The sequence below is a fragment of the Charadrius vociferus genome, unplaced genomic scaffold, assembly GCF_000708025.1.
Source record: "Charadrius vociferus isolate BGI_N301 unplaced genomic scaffold, ASM70802v2 scaffold385, whole genome shotgun sequence".
Classification (NCBI taxonomy): domain Eukaryota; kingdom Metazoa; phylum Chordata; class Aves; order Charadriiformes; family Charadriidae; genus Charadrius; species Charadrius vociferus.
In genome coordinates this window covers 3,369,817-3,393,075 of record NW_009648925.1, presented here as the reverse complement: position 1 = coordinate 3,393,075, position 23,259 = coordinate 3,369,817, and the positions used below count along the sequence as shown (strand labels likewise).

The following is a 23,259-nucleotide window of genomic DNA, read 5'->3' as shown; positions in this document are numbered from 1 at the left end:
CTCTTTCCCTCCTGAAATTAATAGCAGCAACAGCAAGAGGACAAATCAAAACAAGCTGAGGACAAGTTCACAGCAGTGGCACGGTGACCGTGGTCAGGCAGCATGTCTAGGTAAAGCAGCACAAATGTGAGCAAGGACAGCAAAGCACACCTAGGGAGGGTGAAGTGGCCCGCACAGATCATTGTGCAGAGCGACAGCCCAGTGACCGGCCCAGCAAAGGCTGCAAGCTACTTGCAGACTAACTCAGGTCTCAACAGCACGTCAGCTTTGCTCTCTAGGGACGTCTATGCGACAGGCTAAGGTCTTAGCGGTACAAAAAAATGTTCTCCAGAACAGCAGGATACCAGACAAACCAGAGGTTAAGATATTTCCTTTTCCTACAGTCATGGAAAAAAAACAACCCAACAGTAAGAAGATACACTCTCTTTCCTAAACTTATATGGTCATTTCAGAAAAGATCCGTTTACTATTGGAAATCACCTATAGTTTCAAATGAGCCCTAGCACTTCTGTGACACATCAGCTGGCACAGCTCCCCTTTAGGAAGCGGGATTCTGTCATGCACCGTGACAGTGCTCCATCGTAACATCAGTCGTGTTGGCTCCCACTTGCTCAAGAGAGTGAGAAGGCCCGTGTGTACACAAATGCTGTGATAAGCAAAGTTGTACTTTAGAGGGAGAGAGAATAACACAAAATAGGAGGATATACACACAAAAACCCTACAAAACCAAAAGTCCAGAAAACTGTGAGCCTTTTCACCTTTTTCTTTACAGCAAAAGGCAAAAAGCCTCCTGTCCCTCTTCCACAGTAGCCAAAAATGTAAAGCAAACCTACATCCCATATTTGAGAAGTTCACTCTGCAAGACCATACCAACAGAAACTGGTGACAGAGTGAAAGCTGACAAAGAAGCAGGAGACCAGATGGCTTTCAGAGACACTGGTGGCAACGTGCAGACTGCCATCCGCAGTGCCACTGCATGACGGCAGCAAGGCTCATTGCACAGATATAAACTGCAGAACCCTGCCTTTACTTGATTTTCCCATGTTTGCCCTCAAATGAGCGCTACTGGAGGTCAGCACTGCCTGGGGGACTCAGCTGGGAGATGCGCATCTCCAGCACAAACTCTCAGCATTTGCGGTTGCAGCTCTGTCTGCGTTTGCAATGTGCTCCTGGGAGCACCCCACCGAGAGTGCCTGACCCTGCTGGCACTCAAGGGATGCTGAGAAAAAAGGCACCATACTTTCCACCACGGTCAGTGCTCCTCACCTCAATGCCTATGGTCTGTCCTTCGCTGTCAATGCAGGAAACAAGAAGAAATTAATTTCCTGAGATCACCAACCAGAAGGGGAAGACTGCACCACTCATACAGGGAAAAGTTTTTCCACGACCTTCCTAGGTTTGCAGTTTAAAAGCATGAGTAGCAACCCCAGTTATTGGAACTGAGTTATAGCTAAGCAGCATCAGTACTCATTTTTTATTTTAAACATGAAAAACTTGCTACCCTCTCCCTCTAAACATCTTGAGTTAAAAGATTTTCCTATTTCAGCAGGCTATATTTAACCAGATTGATTCCTCACTGGAAACAGGAGTAATAAATAGCCTTTTGGGAAGAAAAACTATTTGAGGAAGGCAAAACAAATAAAGATAGATAAGGAGTGGCTACCAGCCAAAATATAGGTGGAGCACATTATAGATGTCTTTGGGATGAGCGGAAGGAATTTTATTATGCCATCACCACAAGCCAAATTAGAGGCCGCTGTCTGTTGAACATAAAAAAGAAATCCAAGCGGCCTAAATAAGATTTTGAGTTCTTAAGAAGGAGGGACTTAGGACCTTTTCACATATTGAAGAAGATAGTGATGGGAATGTGAAAATTTTTCCTATCATTAAGGTCAGGGGAAAAACCATTTAAGTGAGAAAGACACCAAATCCATTCCAAGTCCGAGGAAGTTTAGGAAGGCAAAGTTGAAGGATATACATGGCCTTTTGCAGGAAGGAGCAAAGGAACCACACATACTGCTGACTCCGACCGTGTTGCTTTGGCTCCGAGCAAGCCCAGACTCACCCGAGTCTGCCTGACCAGTGCAAAAGAGCTGGCAGGTCTGTCCAAACTGGAGCTGGATCCAGTCCACACCAAAATAAAACTCAGATTTATTTGTCCCGCAAGACAGTCTGAAATCCAGAACTGCACACAAAATAAAAAGGAAAAGCCATGTTATTTTCTGGTTCTCAAACTTCAGGCATGCTTTTTGCTGTGAGCACACTTGCAGCCTGTTTTCTGGCATTAGAGCAAACTCTGATGTCAAAATCCTACCAAAAACTGACAAGAAGGAAGACAGAGCTAAGAGAACTCTGCAAGAAGGGACTATCCATTACCATCACAGCTGTAGGAGTCTGGCAGTATTCCTCCCTGCCCTCCTTCGATAGAACGGCTTGCAAAAGTGACCGAAGCCATAGAAGCAGTGCAATAGGAAAGAGAAACAACTGAAAACTTAAGTATTAAAACAAACCACAACCTGTCGCATAGAGGCTGTGTGCCAGCAATCAATCAGTTGTCAGAGAAGGCCACAGAGTAATCAATTTTGGCACAGACAGTTAACAGTTTCCCACGTGTATCCCGGGTCAGGCACATGGAATAGAGATCGAGTAAGTTGCATCTAAGCAAGTTTGGGATGCTTTCAGTTATATATTGCTCAGGTCTTTGTCTTTAATGGTGAAAGAATGAGCTCTTCATAGCTGTGCAAATTGCATTCAGTCTGTTCTTCCCTGGTATCATGGATATTCAGTCAAACAACGATGCTTTTGTACTCCCTACCCAAAAAGCTGCAGTAATTCTGCATGCAGTAGTCATTTCAACCTAATGCTACTTCTTCCTCGCTCTCTCCACTATCTTCCCCAGCATCCTGTCCTTTTGTGATTTATTTACTCTGCAATTTTGGTAAGTCAGGGTTTTCCTTCTGGAAAGTCACTACATAATGAGAACATTACATTAGTATATAACTGTCATAATTTAAAACATTAAGGACCATGCCTTTCCTATAGTTATCTCATTTTCCCACGGAGAGTAGGTACCAAAATACGCACACTGTTTCATGGATCAGCTGAGAATGGACAAGTGATGTGATGTTCTGTATACACAATTATCATTTGTGTCTGGAAGCTTATGAGATCAATAATACTGAAGTGGCCATTTGCTAGGAAAACTGATTCCTGAAGAATAGGAACATGAGTCTTACTGCCCTTTTTGGAACAGTCAACATGAGTTGACTCACTGCCTCCTCATTTCTATATTTTTAAATGTAACCAAGCAGTTATTTTTAAAATGACACCCATGAAACTGTAAAGAGAAATGGACGCAAAGCATATAGAGAAACTTAACTGTGCACACTTTGTAATGGCCACTTTTCTAAGAAACACCAATGAGTGGAGAAGAACTTTAAAATGAAGACATAATCCTTTGTTAGTTATTCTGAAAGGTAAAATGCTTGGCCAAAGAAAATGTTACAGCTCTTTAACTGAGGGATCAACTTGTTATTAATTAATAAAAACAAACCTGATAATAAATTTAATAATAAAACACGTGATGTTTTCAATGAGAAGGGAGATTGGCCCTAATTTCAGAATTAAATGAAAAGGAAAAAATCATGCAGGATATTGAACTTGTTATCTGGTTATTGTACACTGTATTAATATTCCTTACCTGATAAGAACCAGTAATGAACAGATATCCTCAACTCACGAGTAAAGCTGTCCCACCTTTACGAGGGCTACAATTTAATTTTAAAGGTTTTGTTTCCTTTTTAAGATGTGATCTACCATCACATCGCAATTGATCAATGGCATTTGAGCTGACATCTGTCTTTGGTTCCCTTTGGTGACACAGAAAACTCCAGCTGCCATGGAGAAACTGTAAACAGAATGAAATTCTGCACAATCAATATCAGCAGTAAAAACATTCCCCCTTAGAAGGCAGTATAGGTGAGCTCACTAAATGAGTATTTTTATGCAAAGATCATCTTTGAACAGGGAATATTAAATCCTATGCACCTCTTTGGCCCCTAACATACCTCATATTTCAAATACTTTGCAAATGTCCATTATTTCATAGATAGTAAGCAGTGTTAAATCTACTTTCTGGCATCCAGTTTATACACTGTAATATCAGAAAAATTTACACCACTGTTGTTTTATTATGTTGGTCAAGACACTAGCTATCAAGACACATTGAGTCTAACCTTTGACAGCCCATCATTTGACTCTGTGATCGGTTACTCAGCTGACTGTCTCAAATTTCTTTCTTCATAAAATAAAACGGATCATTGCATCTCTAGCTTCTTAAGCATATGAAGTCTTAAAACTGGCATTAAGGGATTGTTAAAATGGCACTGGTACTAGAAAAACACCACCACACTACTTTGCAGAGGCAGCAGTATGGTATATAAAGAAAATATATAAAGGGGTTCAAGGTCATGTGGGAAAACCATGGCAAAGAAGGAATGTGAATCCTGGCCTCATAAGTCCAGGGAACATCCACACAAAACCTAGTCCTGAGATGCTGGAGTGCGGAGCGTGGAGAGGCAGGTCTGCCCACTGAAGAGCTAAGTTTTTTTAACTTTCCATTGAATCTCCCCTGATTTTTGCAATCAGTGGTTTCTTCTCATAATGAAGCAGGCATATAATTTTAACTTGATTTCAAGAGAATTACTGTAATTGCCACCACCAGAATAATAGATCTGCGTATAAAGAAATGGGTTTTCTCTTGCATTTTCCATTGGAAAATTTAATTTCTGTGTTAATGCATTAAGATATTTCACTAAGCCATTTGCTTCCTACTCTCAATATTCACAAAATAGCATCTCGAAATGAAGTTCCTGTAAACAGTTATTAGTTTACCAGTGAACTAATACTGATAAAATCAATAGAGTCTGACCAAATCTTTTCTATAGCATAGAAAGCCACCTTAGAGACCACTTAAAATATCTATCATGGTAATGTGTCTCAGGCCATAAAAATAAGAGGAAAGTTACTGCATCAGATCTTTCTACATCTATGCTAAACCTGTCTAGCTGATTTCTGCTTACTTTCTGTGCCACTACAGTAGCAGCAACTTTGGCTTGAAGATTAAAAACAAACAAAACAAAGAAATAAAGTGCCTGGCATTTGAAAGGACGAGTTCAGTTCAGTTCAGAACAGCGGGTGTCACGACTTCAAAACACTTCTGTATATTCATCCGTTATATATCCCATAAAATTAACCGCTACTTCAAGCAAGGAGTGAAACTGGAGACACAGCTTGCTGGTGTCCCAATGTTACGATGGCCTTTCACAAAGCCGCGTGAAATGGAATTACAGTGCCATGGAGGACACATGCCCATCTGAAGGCTAACACAGCTGGCAATAAAACTGCGGCTAATGAGTCACAGGACAAACAGGTTGGGACTTTCCCCACAGGGGTTCGGGGAAGCCAGAGTTAAATTCACTTGCAGAGCAGGAAGAAGATTGAATAAACTCCCTCATGTGAAATGTCTTATAGAGTACATATGTTACGAGCAAGAGAGCTCCTGTCTCTGGCACAGACACATTCAGGTTTCTAAACAGATTCCTTGGATTAGAATAGCTTGGTCTTCCAGACAGGAGTAGCCATGACTGTAGCAAAGTGTTTCTAAAACAACAGATCCGTGCGTTCCCTCGGGGAGCTGTACAGTAACCGCACGGATTAACGTGGTACAAGTTTCCAGCGTGAACGGGGCCCGAGGCTGTCAGGCAGCTCCGGAGAGATGGAGAGGGGAGCAGAAGGAAACAGAGCACACAAACAAAACACAAACCGTAAAAATCTTTGAACAAACTGGAATTTGCAAGATGCGTACTAAAGCAAATAGCAGCTGTGGTATTTGGTGTTTGTCTAGCTGGCTTTAATGCTCCTATAGTTCAGATATCAAGAGCTGATTCTCTATTCTTAAGTACCAAGCCACTCTCCGGAAGCCTGAAAATGCTTAGCACAGCTACTCTATTTCTTATACACCACAATAAACAAACTTGCAAAGGAGCTGGATTCTAAAAGCCAGTGCAAAGAAAGAAAGAAAGGGGGGGAGAAAAAAAGCAGCAGCCCACACAGCATCAAATGCTGGTAGGCTCAGTGCTAAATAGCAGATGATTCTTACTGAATAACTGCCCTAGATTTTGCAAACAATACAGGGAACAAAAATAGAAACCCATTTACATATTGCTGTTAATAACTTTATTTATAGTGTCACAGCTAGAGCACAATAACTGCAGCCATGGCTTAACTTGAAAGCCATTCACTGTGGAAGAGTCAGACAGATACTGTTTTCTCAGTCCTTATGCAACTGAAAAAAAATCCTGCTGACAACAGCCGGGCACCAGAATCCTTACAAACACAGCCAGAAAAAAAGTTAACAGCAGTCAAAGGCAAATCATCCCCACGATCCCACCGGCCTCTGCCCCTCCTGGTTACTTCAGATATGCTGCGGCTCATCAAGGACAACTGAGGCTACAAAACCCAGCAGATAAATTTTCACTTCACTTGAGCCTCGTGATAGCATCTTACAGGAATACTTGACTGGTTTTTTGTTTGGTTGGTTTGTTTTTTTTCCCTTGTTTGTTTGTTTTTAATTAAGAAATACAGACAGGGCTCAGACTAGCTGACTACCAGCTGCAATAAAGAAGATATGTGCCCAGCATTTAAGAACATCCCTACCACATCCACGCTGCCTGCTACATGACTGTAGCCAAATCTTTGCTGGGAGCCCATATTCCTGCCAGCTAAAATACCACTAGCCCGTCACAACAGACTGGCACATCTTTAAGGAACAGAAATGTACACAAAAATGTTCCTTAGTATTCTGCGAATGCCTGCTATATATAAGTAAATGGAGTGAGAATGCAAGCAAGGAAACTGTCTCTTAAGACCTTTCACCTGAGAAGTGAGAAAATGTGAATCTGATTTTTCCTCTGCCTGAATCCGGCCTGAACTGGACAACAGGCTATTTTGGATTGGGAACGGGGGTGCCCTCAGGACCTTGTGCTGCAGCTGCTCATTACGTATAAAATACTCAGAATAATTACAGGCAGAGACAGCAAGCGCCCCGCTCTGCCCATGCTCCGTGACATGGGACAGTGAGATTCAAGCCACTGCTCTGGGGTTTGATTCTTTTATATAAAAAAATGAAACAGAGTTAACAGAAGAGAATGAGGACGCCTTCTTCGGTTCAGGCCTCTCTTAGGAGAGATAACCTGATAACCTACACCAGCATGTGGACCGAGCCTCTACGCTCCAGGATGAGCATGGCATGCCTCATCACTTGTGTCTCTTCAGATCTTTCACTACCTCTGTGTTTCACTTTCTGCCACCTGGAATGTCAACCAAATTAACTAATTTCTCTGGGTTCTCATTTTAGTGAGGAACAGAAAGATGCCCGTTTGGTGTGGCAGCCCAGCAGAAATGCAGCGCTAATTCCCCCTGCAGATACAGCCAGCAGTCACGAGAAGTCCCCAGCACAAAGAGCGTGTGTGTTTGTGCACACACCCTGCTTGTTCCTTCTGCACAATCCCTCTGCAGCGCAGGCAGGGCAGAGCCTTCAAGGTCCAGTCGTTAGGACATTTCTGTAATGGGAGCCAGGCATTTCGGAGCTCTAATCAGCCTCGCTACCAGGACAAATTAAAGAAATCACTGTCAATCTCAGCGTCTCCGTTCCCCAGCCCAAACCTCCTTTGTGGGGTTGACTGGTAGCAGTGGATTCTCACACAAGAGTTTGTGAGTGTAAGGCACTAAAAATTTGTATCAAAAATAGTGTGGTGAGCAGGACTAGGGAAGTGATTGTCCGCCTGTACTCCGCACGGGTGAGGTCCCACCCAGAATACTGTGTTCAGTTTTGGGCCCCTCAGTACAAGAAAGACATTGAGGTGCCAGAGCGTGTCCAGAGAAGGGCAACGGAGCTGGTGAGGGGTCTGGAGCACAAGTCTGATGAGGAGCGGTTGAGGGAACTGAGGTTGTTCAGCCTGGAGGAAAGGAGGCTGAGGGGAAACCTTATCGCTCTCTACAGCTGCCTGAAAGGAGGTTGTAGCCAGGTGGGGGTCAGTCTCTTCTCTTAAATAACAAGCAAAAGGACAAGAGGAAACAGCCTCAAGTTGTACCAGGGGAGGTTTCGATTGGATACTAGGAAAAATTTCTTCATCAAAAGCGTTGCCAAGCATTGGAACAGGCTGCCCAGGGAAGTGGTGGAGTTGCTATGCCTGGAGGTATTTAAAAGATGTGTAGATGTGGTGCTGAGAGACATGGTTTAGTGGTGGACTTGGCACTGCTAGGTTAACAGCTTAAAGGTCTTTTCCAACCTAAGCGATTCTATGATTCTATAAAAATGCAAGGAGGTGTTTCTAGGCAGTGCCCGTTATCGAGCAAGATGACTTAGAATTTGTTCTGTTATTAGTAATACAATAAACGCTGTGTCTGATATACATAATGGAAAAATAAAAAGCTGCAGGACATGACAGACCAACAAAATACAGCTTTTATGATCCTCCACTAGAAACGATCCTTGAATCTGCAGGAAAAATAATCTAAAAAGAGATAAAAGAATACATAAAAGACATTTAAATAAGTCAGTGAATGCATGTATTTCAGTGAAATACACTGATCTAATAAATGCTAATATAGTCCTTACTGGGCTTCTGCATTACGAAAGTGTAGCCCTGGATGATTCTCAGCAGACATACCATTTTATAGTGGAAGAACAAATATTTTCAACCTCCTATGCTCTTCTCAGAATCAGAGGTCCCCCAAAAATCACATATTTCATCCTTAAACACAGATTTAGTTTTGTACAGTTGTTCTCCAATAGTATTTTCTCTCTTTTTTTTCCCGTTGTTTTTAAGCTTTCAGAGAAGATACCATTTTCAATTTACTCCTTCCACCATTACATACTTCCACGGAAAAGGAGCTCAGCAGGTAAGTCCCACCTGCAATTTCAAGGTTTCTGGGCTTTGCGAGAAATTTGTAATCGCTTCCAATTTCAGTAACAAAATTTTACTCAGTTTGAAACTGAAAATGACAAAGAATACTGGATCTTAAAAATGGAGTATCACTTACCATTTATATTCTGTAATACAACTTTGCGTCTGTGTTAGACCTGTCATCCTAAACTGTGACCTGCTGGCCGCTATTCTGCACAAGGGGACATTCGTAAGGAAGAAAGGCAAAGACGATGTGGGTTTTTTCTCCTTTTAAATTGAAACAAAGTAGGACTATTAAATCAAAAGGCCTCTTTTTCTCTTGCCTGGAAAGAAAAAGAATCTCACAAAGGGGCTTACAGTAGTTTTGAATGCAATCCAGAACAAAAGGTTCCAAATGAAACAGAATAATTATACTTTTATGGATCAGCACTTGGCTTCTGTTGTAGACTGATCTGTAACTAGAATTGCTCAAGTTCCCCTGAGCAGAAGCCAAAGTTTTGTTTGCTTTGTTCTACAAATTGATTCTTATTAGCTCATTCTTTGGAAACAGCCACGGCAGAAAGCAGCAGTGCATTGGTGTGCGTGGTCCCGGGATTGGAGGCTCTCCACCAGAACCGCTATGGCATGTCACAGTCCACTATCTAAAACTGTATGCATCTGTTTTCCATTCTCTCCTCTCCTTTCCTCTATAGTCATTACTAACAATTGCTAAATTTGCTCCTTGCTTTCCAAGGCTTTTTGGTCTTTTCGCTCTTTTTTTTGCCTACCTCCCCACCCCACAAATATCCCATCAGCTCTGCAACAGAGGTCACTCATCTTCATGGTCCAGGATGTTACAAAGCATTTCTCCAAATTGCTACTCTGCATTCGTCACTGATGTATGGGTCTGCCAGGCCTTGGAGACAACAGAAATTAAGCGGTTGTCAGAAGAAGGAGGGTTGTCCTAGTAACCTCCTATTAGCAACACATTCCCCACAACAAGTAGGAAATGGAGCTGGTGTATTATCAGACTGCAAAGAATCCTGCTTGAAGTTAAAAAAACCAACCAAACCAACAACAGCAAAATCCCAAACAAATGAACTGACATGGTGGGTCAACAAACTGTCACTACAATATCTCTGCTGGAAAAATTCCACACTGCCTCACACATTCAACCTTCCTCTTCATATGGGAGGGCAAGTTGTGCTTCCAGACGCTCTGCATAGCTACTGATGGGGACAAACAGGCATTCACAGATGATCTTACAACTGAACAAAGCCACGGTCGTCCAGCCTTCTGCATGCTGCTTACTGGGGAGACCTCTGCAGCAGGAGGCTAGGAGAGAATATTTTCACAGAATCACAGAATGGTCAGGGTTGGAAGGGACCTTTGCTGATAGGCACATAGATCTAAGTTTCACAAGCGGTGACTGCACTAGGGTTTTGGGCTTGGGGGTCAGCTCTATAGAACCGGAGCCAAGAGAGCTGATTCCAAACCCTGATGATCCTCCTATATATTTAAGGAGTTCATTTAGATGTTTGGCTCAAATAGAGACATGGTTACTGGTCAAGAACATCTTTAGAATTTCTCAGTGCCTTTGACAGCCTCAGATATTTGCCAATCACACATACAGCACCCACAGACAAAATCCTTGCTGGTCAGGGTATCAGGGAAGATAATACCTACACTCCTGTATTTTTTTGCTTTTTAAAGCGTAACACACGTACACTTCCTTCCAATTTCTGGAAACTATTTGCAAGCTTCCAAGTCCTCAGAACCTACATGGGTTTACAAATCCTTGTTCCCACCATTTAGAACTGTGTGCATCTTTCTAGGGCTTTGTAACAGAAACATAAATGGACACAGAAAAATCTCAATTTTCTAAAAAGAGCAACTCCATCATTCCACAAGGCCAATGCGCTGCTGACGGGGGGTGTGTGCACTGAAATTCGTTCAATCGCTTTGTTTTTTTTGCCTCCTTTGCTCTTTTGTGCAGTTCTCTGTTGCTTCTCGTTTCTCTTAGCTCTCTTTCTGAAGTGACCTGTTCTTAGCCTGGTTTCTTATAAAAACACCATTTATGGAATCATGCGGTCTGCACAGTCAGTACCAGCCTCTCCCTAACTTTTTAACCACTTAATGTCAAGCAAAATTAATAAAAAAAGAGGAAGTTAAAAAAACAGACTATGACTTTCAGTTACTGGAGGACACAGACTCAAGTTAGCAATGCACTAACTTGAGTCACAGGATACCAGACCAGTCGAGAGCTCTTCTCCACTAATTGGTTTCAGCTTTTGTCTCTTCTTCATCATTTATCCAGTGTCAAAATTATATATAAACCAGTAAGAACAGATGTACAAATCAGCAACAATTGTTGAGATATAAATATAGTATAAGACAAGAAGTTAATCCATCCCCATCCAAAACTGTGCCTCTGTTTTATGGCTTCTGTAAGTGCGCTTTAAATAGTTTTGCAAAGTTCAGTGCATTACAGAATTAAAAAGTTTAACTGATTTTTGCTTTTCAGTCATTATAGTCTAAGGAGGAAGCAAAAAGGTAGGATGATTTTAACAAGAACCTCTTTAAATGTTATATAAACTCAATGTTCTTAAAAACCACTTTGAATGTTAACTACATGACAAATTAGTTCATTAACTGAAATTTAACCATATCTTTACAAGAGAAAAGCAAGTCTGTACAAGCAAGTCTTTACAAAAGTAAAGTTTCAGTCAGAGAAGACTCATTTTTTCTTGTCAAGGTTACTCCAGAATAGAGAAGACTGGGGGTGGATTATTTTAATAAGCATAATTTGATGCTTTTTTAACTGTAAGTTTAATTCATTTGTTTTTACTATCAGGCCAATCAGCAGTCAGATTTACATTTTAAAAAAAATTAATTTATTTTTGTACTATTGAAGAAAAAAGAGAATCCAAATAACCTTGATGAGTTAAAATGCTGCTCTGTAAACTTCTGCAGGCACCTCCATTATTCTCTCCAAATTACTATTCACAGTATTTCATCATTAAAACATCTAACACTCTTCAATCCATCACCCTGTGAACTTCACAGACCCTTGTGTAAACTCAGAATAGCAGGGTGTGAATTATACATCACAGGCCCTTCCTAATTGCTGATGGCTTGCTGGTGGCTGCAGATCTGCAGTCACCTGGCACGCTGCACTTTTGGGATGTTATCTTTATTACAACACACGTGTTTTAAGCAATGCATCCAGCGGGGTGCCTTGCAGCCAGTTATTTATCTGTTTTGTTCTTCGGAAGGTACAAGGCTCACTCATGCTCCTGAAGACACCAGGAGCTCCCAGTAGGGACCAAGATCATAATATATTCCCAGGTCAAAACAAAAGATCTGCAGACAGTCAGATGAATACTTAAACACGTTAGTATGTATTTGTTCTTAAAGGGTGCTGTGCACATGCACAAAGAGGTAGATTTGATAAAATATATAAACCTGCTCTATTCTTTGGCTTAAAAGTTTTCAAGACTGAACCATTGACACACACGTATTGAAAAGAAGGAGTGATCTTGGGCTGAAACACCCCCTTTAATATTAACGGCCAGACTTATTGCACAGATTTGATGCCAAGTTCAGGTGTAACAATGGCTACAAACGAAGCAAATTCCTTTACACATGGATTTTAGCTTGAATGCTTTTCTCCAGAAGACGCTGATTTTTCCTCTCAATAGCAACAAATTGCCTAGGAAGAGTCAAGAGATTAGTGGTAGTAAGAGCAGAGTAATTCACCCATGGGTGATACCTACTTCCACAACTCCTAAAAATTATTGCTCACTTAAAAAAAAAAAAAAGGCCATTTTTCTGGAAAAGTAAAAAGCCAAGATTCACTCCAGGCAGACACAGGTGAAGTTCCCAGGAGCTGGCTCTTGACAGGGAAACAGAAGAGTTCCCATGTAGGTAAAATTCACTGCTGTCATTTGGGGAAAGGCGTGGGAAAGCTGATTGTTTCCCTCCTACTCGCTTTTCTCAGCCTACGGCGTCAATCAGAAGTTACAGTGATTAAATGCAGGGGGCCCCAGAGCCCACACGAAACCCACACAGTTTCCCCCGCTACGTGCAAAAATAACCTTCTACTGCTTGTGGGCCTTGAATGGAGAAAAGGAGGTAAAGATCTTGCTGAGACTTGATGCTGAGAAACAACCAACTGACCCATGAACACATTTTGGGAGGAGATCGAAGCTCAGGGACAGGCAGGGAGAGCAGTACCAGGAAGCAAGACATGGATAAAACCTGCTCTTGTACTTCCTCCTGCTTAATGCTGCTCTTCTTCATCTTCAAACATAAACCATCAATTTTCATTCTGCCCCCCACCAAAAAAGGGGAGAAGACACGGAGGGAGATGGATTATACAGTAAATATTAAAACCAGTTACTGTTCCTGCCCTTTCCTGGCAATGTGGCCTTCCATAGAAATTAAAGCTACATAAACTTTGGCTGAGATGAGAGATTTGGGGAACCTTTGAAAATATCCATGGAAGAGCTGTCAGGAATTTATACACCCCATACTGTACTTTTATTTATTAAAGATGGTAATATTAAACTGGTTTCTGCTTCGCTTCAATAACCTCTCATGAAAAAAAACATGAAAACAGAATCAGGATGAGCTCCTGAACAAAACCAGCCCATTGGCGTAGCTACCTCCAAAGGAAACCCGCTGTCTGACCCGCGCTTGGGCTCGTTATAAACCCATTTAGCATTCCAAAAGGCACCATTAGCAAGCCAGAAAAAACAGCCTCGTGCCTATACTCACCAACAAGAATACACCACTAAGCAGCACATGGCTTTGGCAAGCTCCAGCACTAATATGTCCAGTTACAGCTACACCCTGGGAACCCTCCTACTAGCTGGGATGATAGCTCAGCTTTGTACTGCTATTGCTAAGCCCTTTAACACCACGAAGCATTAAGACTGGTGTGCGACGACGTCCTGTGTGAGACGACGGTGGGAGGAGGGAGGAAAAAGATGTTTGCTTAGTTGAAATTTTCGCAAATGTGATAGCACGCGATTACATAGCACCTTGCAATCTAAGAATTTAACACACTTCATAAGCAACTAACTAAGCGTCACAATGCCTGTAAGGCGAAGAGGTTAAGTTGTCACGGCTGGTCTGAATATCCTGACACTCGGCACTCACGAGTGCAACTATTTGTTGATTTTTAAGAGGAGAATTTTCGGTGTTAAAACATAATTAAATCAGAAAAGTAGTTAAAAATGCTTTTTCATTTAAAGCAGACGGACTGTTTCATTTCTGCAAATGGTTTAGTTCAAGTTGTCAAGATGTTTAAAAAACTGAGATCAGGTTAATGTTATTGAGTAAACGATTCATAAAAATTATGTGAAGGGGGGAAGAGAGGAAACTGCCACTTTCACCGCGCTTGGATGCCAGCCCTAAAATAAGCTTCTTGAAACAGTTCATCAAAGGAATTTCAATGACAAAGCCAACCTTTATCCCTTCACAGAGGACTTCAAGCCTCTTTTTATAGCACAGAGATTACTATATTTGGCCAAACCTAGATAACATTAAAGCTATTATCACCGCTGAGAGACGCTATAAATAGCAGTAGTAATGTAAAACATTTAAAATTCTGCCTGGGAAGCATGACAGATAAACAATATTATCTATGCGTATTTTCGGGTTTGTCTGTCAGACACAATCTCATTCATGATAACGTGAACCGATTAAGTTACATAATTCACCTTGTTGTTTACCCAAAATTACTTGCATAGTCTCGGGAACTCCTTTCCTGACTGCATTTGACAATAGACTTTATATTTAACTCACACATATGTGGGAAAGGTCAAATCACACTCTGAGATCCTGAATTTGTCGAAGTTAATTCTCATTCAATAAATCAGGATGGGAAACAGTTTTGTTCTCTGTTAAAAGGTCCTGTTCCTTTGCATCAAAAAAGATGGTATTAACCCCAAACCTCTTCAATCTTAGTTTCGTCATCACCCTAAATTCTTCAGAAGAACATAAACCTGAAACAAATTTTCCTGCCAAAAAATGACAGGAAATTATATTTTCATTGTGGATAAATTAGTCTCTGAACTTAACTTTCCATAACAATAAGCAGGAGATTATGAACTCATTCACAGGAAGTCCTGATAAGGCTCTAAAAAGATTTGCTTTTACCCATTCAGGTCAGAAAGACCACTGTATTTTGCATAAAAACATCATCTTTCCCCAGAGAGACAGCCCACCCTCTAAGAGCAGTGTAACACAGTAAAAAATATCATGGCATAGTAATAATATAACTGCCTCTTATTAAAGGATCATGGCTGTGTTTTACAGACCTACTACTGGCACCTGAGGAAGACGTCTTTTCTACACAGGTTTTAAATTGACTTCTTTTTTCTTAATAAAAAAGTGTGTAACCATTTCTAAAAAGAAAAAAAGAAGCATGTAATCTAGTATCTAAAACTAAGCATATCACAGAAGAACTGATCATGTAAAGACTCCTAATTTTAAAACAGAACCACACACACAGAGTAAATTCACATGATTTTAGAATAACATTTTCTGCTGGTAGAGTGGTTTGGGTTTGTTTTTTAATTAAAATTAGAGGTGGTCCCAAAAGCCCAGACCCAATCATCCCTGAAAATTAAAATATTTAATCTTGTCTGGAAGAGAATTTAGTAAACCACTTCTCCCACACAAAATGTCAAGCCAGGCTAAATGGACGAGGATGTGCTCCTTTGCCTCCTGAGTTCAAAGGGCCAAAGTTAAACCTGGCTGGATTGAAAACTCCAGTGTCAGTGAGGCTCATTATTTCCCTGTTTACTGTGAAACTGGTGAGCAACCTCACACTGAAGATCCACTAAAAATAAAGATCTTGGGCTCCAGGCATTACGATGGCAATCGAACTTTTAAATCAACAGCTAATGAAAATTCCCATCCATTATACTTTCATTTATAATCTACCTTTTAAACTAATCTGGGAGAGTGGGAAATGAGAATTGCTGGATGCAGCTGATGGAGGAGGGAAACCCACACTTCTGTTCAGACACACAGACCTTCCCACTTCTACGAACTGTGGAGGAAATGCTCCTGCTCATAAATCATCAACAGGAAGCCAGATTCAATGGCTGGGCACAGCACCCTTGCACCGACTTCACATACTTCTCAATTGCCTTGACACAATAACCTTTAGCTCATAAAAAGTTAGATCTTATGACATTTTTAAACGGTGACAGAAACAAAACAAAATTGCTTGGAGCGTTCTCATCTCAAAAGCCTCCCCTTGAGCATTTCCCCAAGAAAAATAAAGAGCATGCTTGCTTTTATTCAGCCAGTTCATGAATCCACATCATTGAGATGCTCCCCCCCACCACCAGTGTGTTGGTGTGTGCACGTAAATGCTTCAAAATGATCTGCAGTCATTCCCACTAGAGGTGGTTTCAGTGCACCCAGGCAAGAGCAAAGGCTCCATGCTGAACTCCTAGTGTGAAATGAGTCACTTGTTCCAAATCATGTTTCCTTTTTTCAATATTCAAACTTAGTTATTCATTTCCCTAAAGTACATCAAGATGAGTTGTTCCTAAGTTACCTTCTATTTGCTCTCAGCACATATACTATTTTATTCCTATTTCTTATCTCCCTTTTCCAGCCTTTTCCCGATCTCAGTGGGCTTTGATTTAGGGCCTCGTAGGCACAGACAACAAAGTTCATACTTTGAGGAAGACAGCATTTAAGTTCTTTTGAGATCTTTTGAGACCTCAGCCTCCCTTTGCACTGGAGACAGTCTGCGCCTGCAAGGGCTCGATTCTTAAACACTCATTACCATGAGTAACAAAGTTAAAATTACTTTTAGTCTATAATGTTCATATTATTCAATAAATATGCAAGATGTGAAAATTAAATGTTTGCAAGCTTCCTGTTAGCAACGCATCAGGACAGTCCAAAGAACTGACTAGTGCATATATTCATTTATGTATACATGTTTTGCCTTTTATGTTACTTTACAGTCATAACTGAAACAACTGTTTCCTCTTTCTATACTCTGGGTCGTGAATCATTTTTTGCTGTATCTTTTGAGATCTCCATGTCTCCATACCAGCCGCTATCTTAGGGCTATTTTTTCCAATCATAATCGTTCCATCATATTCCCCTCTCCCTTTAAAAGCGTTCATTTGAAAATTCAGTCTATTGTTTATTTAGTTTTTGTTTATTTAGTGATACAGTTAAAATTTCAAATAAGTATGATCCTAAAGTGATAATCACTTTTACTAAGACTTGACTGTACTGAACAACTTTCAAACCTGCAAATAATGACATATGGAAATTGATGTAAAAGACTATAATACCATACTGACTAGTCTCATGTCATATCTAACGAATTGCTTTCAGTTTGAATGTCAAGCTGACCTTTGAGTACTGGAAAAAAGCAATTTCTCTATTAAGAAAATTCACAAATGGCATCTATCACAAGAAATTTATTCACCTTCTTGAACAAGCTCAGTGCCATTAAGGAAAAAATAAAAAACCTAATCTAATAGACACAAAACCTAATCTAATCTACTGCAGCACACACTCTGCTGAGGATACTCTGGATGGCCTCTTCCCCTCACCTTCATCACCGTACATATATTTTTTATTTTTCACCACTGAACAATTATTGTCTTTGATATATGATGTTTTTGCCTTCAGTATTGGTAATGGATCTTAGACACAAAACCTAATCTAATCTACTGCAGCACACACTCTGCTGAGGACACTCTGGATGGCCTCTTCCCCTCACCTTCATCACCGTACATATATTTTTTATTTTTCACCACTGAACAATTATTGTCTTTGATATATGATGTTTTTGCCTTCAGTATTGGTAATGGATCTTTATCTGTTTACTGAGTCACAACCAAAAATATGAAGGGCTGAACTGAAGTCCATGCAAGCCAGCGCACAGGCTTGCCCTGATTTCAGTGAGTTTTATAGCAGACTCTACATTCAACAGTGAGTAACCTCCTCCCAATTTTCTGCTTGTGCATTACTTCTCTCCACCACCCTCAATGCTAAGGAAATGTCTTCAAATGCTTCAGAATTTCGTGTGGATTTCACCGCATCATCTATTGGAGATCATGCAGGGCACAGTAAGAAATGTGATGTAAGATGTAAGAAATTCACTTTTGTTTGTTGAGCGCCAAGTTATCAGAATATATAATTCACCAACATACTTAAAGCTATGTAAGAGAGAAGGCTACGCGAGCAGTTTACAGGAAAACCTCTTGTTGGAAAGGGAGATGGAGAAGGGAAGAAGGGAGGCCTCTGTCCCCAGTCCCTGTGTCTCAGTAGAAGTATTTATAGACTGACAGAGCGGTTACAAAGTTCCAGGACCTGGCTTAGCAGAGACATAAGTGATCCCCAAAGAGGTCAGGTACAACAGCAGAGGTAAAATGCATCAAGATTAAGTTAAACTTAACTTTGTAACTGGAGCCCATAAAGATATCAAGCAACAAAAGTACTGCTTTATTGCCTCTTCCCTGGGAAGTGGACAGTGGGAACCTGGACTACCCCACCAACATGGACTGGGGTTGATTTTGCATGACTTGCTGGAGTTTGGCTATCAATTTCTTCTGCACATCCAGGTAGACCAAGGAGCACCGCATCGGCGGGTGCCTGAGCAGGCACCAAGGCCTGTCACTAATGGACATCCTGCTTGTAATTCCAAACTGGCAGAGACCCCTTCAGGTGATCTTAACCTCAGCTGGGCTCTGCAGTTCACCCCATAGAAAGCATTGCCAGTCTTCAACTTGCATCCCATCATGGCTTATCAGAAGGGTGATTGTAACTGTCAAAAAATAACCAGACCCAAATATACCACCTTCTCAAAACTACCAAGACTCACTCTAGGAAAGGAAGAAAAAAGGAAAAAATCTAAGGAAAGAGATCAGTCAAAGTTGCCTCTCAAAGGCAGATATTGCAGGAATGTGGCAATCCTCCTCCCATTCTATAAACAAACTTTCAAAAGTCAACTGGTGACACTTTAGAGTCTTTACACTTATTTTGGATTATGTGTCGCTCTCATCTTCGTCCCTGCGTGTTAAATGCCAAGCACTGGGAGGGTCCCTGCTCCCCAGCAGCTGGGAGATGGGCTGCTGTTCTTACCTGACATTGTCATGCTTCTGGATGTAGATCTTATGAAACATCATATCTTCCTGTTTGGCATTAATGTCAGCTTTCATCTCCATGGCAACATGTCGAGGAAGTACAGAGAGCAGGAGACGCTCCTGTGGAGTCAGACAGATGAACCAATTAAAACACCTGCTGCCCAGTTAACAAACACACTTTGCTCCTTACTGGGGAGAAATGAGTCATCAGTTTGGTGAGAGATGAGTACAACCAAGGGAAACGGTCTCCATAAACCCAGTAGCCGATCCCCTAACAAGTCATATGCAATTCTGTCCCAACCCCACAATAAGAATTCAATGATTTTAGAAGAAAAATCACGATTTTTTTTCATCCCAGCTGCACTGGGCTTGTGATTCATGGTTGCCAATTCTTGCATATGAAGGAGCCATGTAACTCAAAAAGTGCCCGTGCACCATTCTTGGAAGGACTTGGATAAACGATACTGTCTGACCTCCCACAGCCTCTCCACACCACCATGAAGTCCTCCTTCACCTAACACCAGAGGACTGATACCCTTGGGCACCATTTAAAATTCCTTCCTTTCCTATCTAATCATCTAAGCACATTCCCCAACAGGCACAAACCTGTTCTTAGCAGCTAAAAAGTCAATAGGAATGCCCCGATAAAACTAGGATGAAAAGTTAGCCCAACTATACAAAGCAGTATTATACTTCTACACTTAAAACCGCTATTAGTGCCCAATTACATTAAGACCTGTAAACCCACCCACTCACCTACCAGAGTATTTTCAATAACCACCTCTATCATCAAGAATTCTCGGCTCTCCACCCTCACCTGGTACTTTACCGATATTATTATTTACCGGTAATGGCTTTAGTGTAACTGTCATAACATTATTTTATAAGCTCTTGCGTATATAGATTTGCATGCTAGGCAAAAATTAGTTACATGACAAACTGATGACTTTCTGGTAATTTTGCTAAAAACTCACACAAAAGCCTGTGCTTGTTATTATTCTAAATTTGGTGGCAATTTCATGCAGAGGCTATAGAATTTAAATCTGCAGGTAATACGTCCCCCAGGGATGCATTTGTGTTTTTCAGGAATCACACCTGAGAAATTCTGCCCAGACCTTCATTTCATTCCCCCTCACACCCCTTCCAGTTCAAAAGAAGTTTTTGCTATGGCTGAAGAAGGTGGGGACCACCTCCTTTGGGATCAGCTCCACTGAGGTCCAACCTACAGGCAGTGCTCTGGAATATGAAGAACCCCCAAAGCTTGTGCCGCTCTCATCTTTATTATTTTTCTTTCCCTGCAGTGAGCAGAGGGAAGAAAAGGGCCTTCCTTCCTGATGACACAGACACAATGTGGCATAAACGAAGGTCCCTAACCTTATCTAACAGCTCATTAATTCTCAACAGCACAGGGAACAGTAGGGCTCAGACGCAGTCCTGACTCAGAGGGGTCAGCAATCCTGTACTAATTACTCACGTCACCAAACCTCTTGTCCACACCACTGTTATAGACACATTCCTGGTTTCTAATTCCTAGTTTTAACTGAAACTTCCCCATTTATTTCTTCCTCTAAGGAGAGAAGGGAACTTTGGGGGAACCAGAGGAAGATGAATTCACTGGAAACATGCTCAGCATGCACCGAGACATTTTATAGTCTGCGGCACTGCCCAGTATTTCCTTTCTTTTCCCCTTCAATGTGTAACTTAAAGAGATTGATTCTTGCCTCTGGTCCCTGAAGAGGTAGTAATAACACAGAAAAAGATGTGTTGGAGGGATTTCTATCTGCTCTGCTCAAAACTGCAGCAGTCCTGACAAGATACTTGTTTTTTAAAGTACTCTCACCTTCACCGGCATACTGCAGGTGCTAACGGTTACATATCCAAATTGTTTTTTAAAAAAGATCGTGAATCATGCAGATGTCCTCAGGCTTCTGCCAGCTATTAGCATACTCCTTGAGTGCAAAAGCACAACACATTTGTATGCTTTCCAGAGTAACTGGTGTATACGCTGTTGTCATTTGCATATTATAACAGGCATCCTTAAATGTGTGAAAGCTGCTATTTTACATGTGATTTTACTTGGAGCATTCGGGGCACCCACAAGTTTGGAACACTCCCTGTAGGCACACGAGCATGGAGGGATGCTTTTTTTTACTTGCTTGCAAAACAGGGACACGTTCAGGGCACTGAGTTTCTCTTACTAGTAACTCCTAGAGACTCTCACGTATATTTCTGGGTAAATTTTGCTTGAGAGCCCCCACCCCTACTCTTCCTGACACCGTGGACACTTGCCAGATTAAATCACCGATATTTTCAAGACACTTGAGATCTCTGGGAGATGTACTAACACCACTCTAAACTATCACCAATCAGGGAGTAAAATAGATGTACCGTGTGAAACAAATGCATGTAGCACAACATCCCTTCATGCAGCAACTAATTAGGAAGTTGAGCCATGTTACAGAGTTGGGCATTATCTTTATTCTGTTTGTTGGGAGCATTATGATCACTGAAAATAACCTCTGAAGCTAACAGGAGGAGGCTGTAACAAGTGCCTTTGTAAAGCACAAGCCATGTTAAAAGAGCTTCAAAACAACAAAATCCCTACGTTTTATTTCCAATGGAGCACCAAAATTAAAGTCTCCACTAGAGTACAATTTTCATTTTGCTATAATGACTAGAAAGTACTGCAGCCCTCAGAGTAAAATCACTTATTATGCACCAGCGAGGTGACTGGGACTGCTGTTTTACAAGTATAACAAGGCAGCAGCCTGACCTGATAAAAAAAGCAAGAGCAAATTCATATATAATTCTCACTTCAAAATAAGATGCAAGTATAGTTCCACTGAATTATACATTAAACAAATGCATCCTGAGGAGCCCTAGTCTCTAGAATAGGCATAGATGAAAGAGTACAATGCAGATCTACTCTGTTTACATATGTACACATAGATATAGATATACGTAGGCACACACATCCCTACGATGACTCTGTACTATATAGGAATTTTAACTATTTATGTCATACTCTCCCAAGATGACCTCAAAGCACTACAAATATTTAATGTCTTACGACTATCTATTTGTCCTCAGGTTTAAGAACACTTATTTTTCACCACAAGTTAAGTGATGCAGAGATGAAAAAGAGAAGGAGAGAATGACTTTCCAGAGCAAAAGACAAACAATGCTAGAAGTAAAACTGGGCAGTCCTGATAACCCATCTCTTACTCAAATCCTAAGTATTTGCTCACTACAGATTGTGGAGAGCACCTATTTTTTCATCCAAGAGTATTTTATTCTGGGCAAGCAACAATGATTCCTGTTATGACTCTGCCCTAGGTTATCTCAAACAATGAAATCACAAGAAGTGTCTCTTCTGCATTTGACATTTTGGATTTTTATTTACTTTCTTGCTAATTTTGGGTGCTGGTAGATACTTAATAGAGGAAGATACACATTCCTTTGCTGGAGATAATCTGCCTACCCTTAATAAAGAATGGCACACAGGAGCACCATCAGACCTCCAGAAACGGGCAAGCAATGATAGCAGCGTTGGGCTGTGCAGCTGTTTTTCCCTCCACCCCTCTTTGGAGACTGGCCCTCCCAGATGTGGGCTGAGCTGCCCTTATTTGTGTCTGTTGCCACCTCAAGATTATCTGAATGCATTATGCATAGGGATCATCCAAACTGAACCTGGAGATCAATGTCAGTGCAGGCTGTAGCAGCAAATAATCTCATTAGGAGTCCCCAGCTGCCAGGACCCACAATTACTGCTGGAAATACTGGAGGGTACTTCTAAGTGATTGGCTTTGACCCACATTTTTCTGATGTCCTGGCTTTCTTCTGTATGGTATAGTACTTTCTGGGGAGAGGGAGAAGAAAAAGGCATAAAGCTAGGGCATTTGCCAGGCCTTTTTTCATGAACGCCTTCTGACGCAGAAGCTCCCAAATCCAGAACAGCACAAGCATTTGAGCCATGCTGCTAAAGCAGTCTCTCAGCGGGGAGGACAGAGCTGTAATCAGTGTGTAAAATGGGGTACTCTCTTGGCTCAGTCCTTTCCTCCATTTCAAGGTGTGGAAGGAGGGGAGGCTGCTTGTTTCATCTTTCCGAGACTACATTCGTTACAAAGGAAAAAGGAGCCTTGAGCTTGAATCTCGTTTTCATACATATACTATCA

General features: G+C 41.2%; 1 protein-coding gene across 1 annotated transcript in view; it reads right to left on the bottom strand.

The window, feature by feature from the left end:
• ADCY5 (adenylate cyclase 5) overlaps positions 1 to 23,259 on the bottom strand; it is a 228,350-nt gene that overhangs the window by 66,852 nt on the left and 138,239 nt on the right. The window contains 1 exon segment of the mRNA XM_009887317.1: positions 19,083 to 19,204. Within this exon segment, the coding sequence (XP_009885619.1) occupies positions 19,083 to 19,204 (122 nt within the window).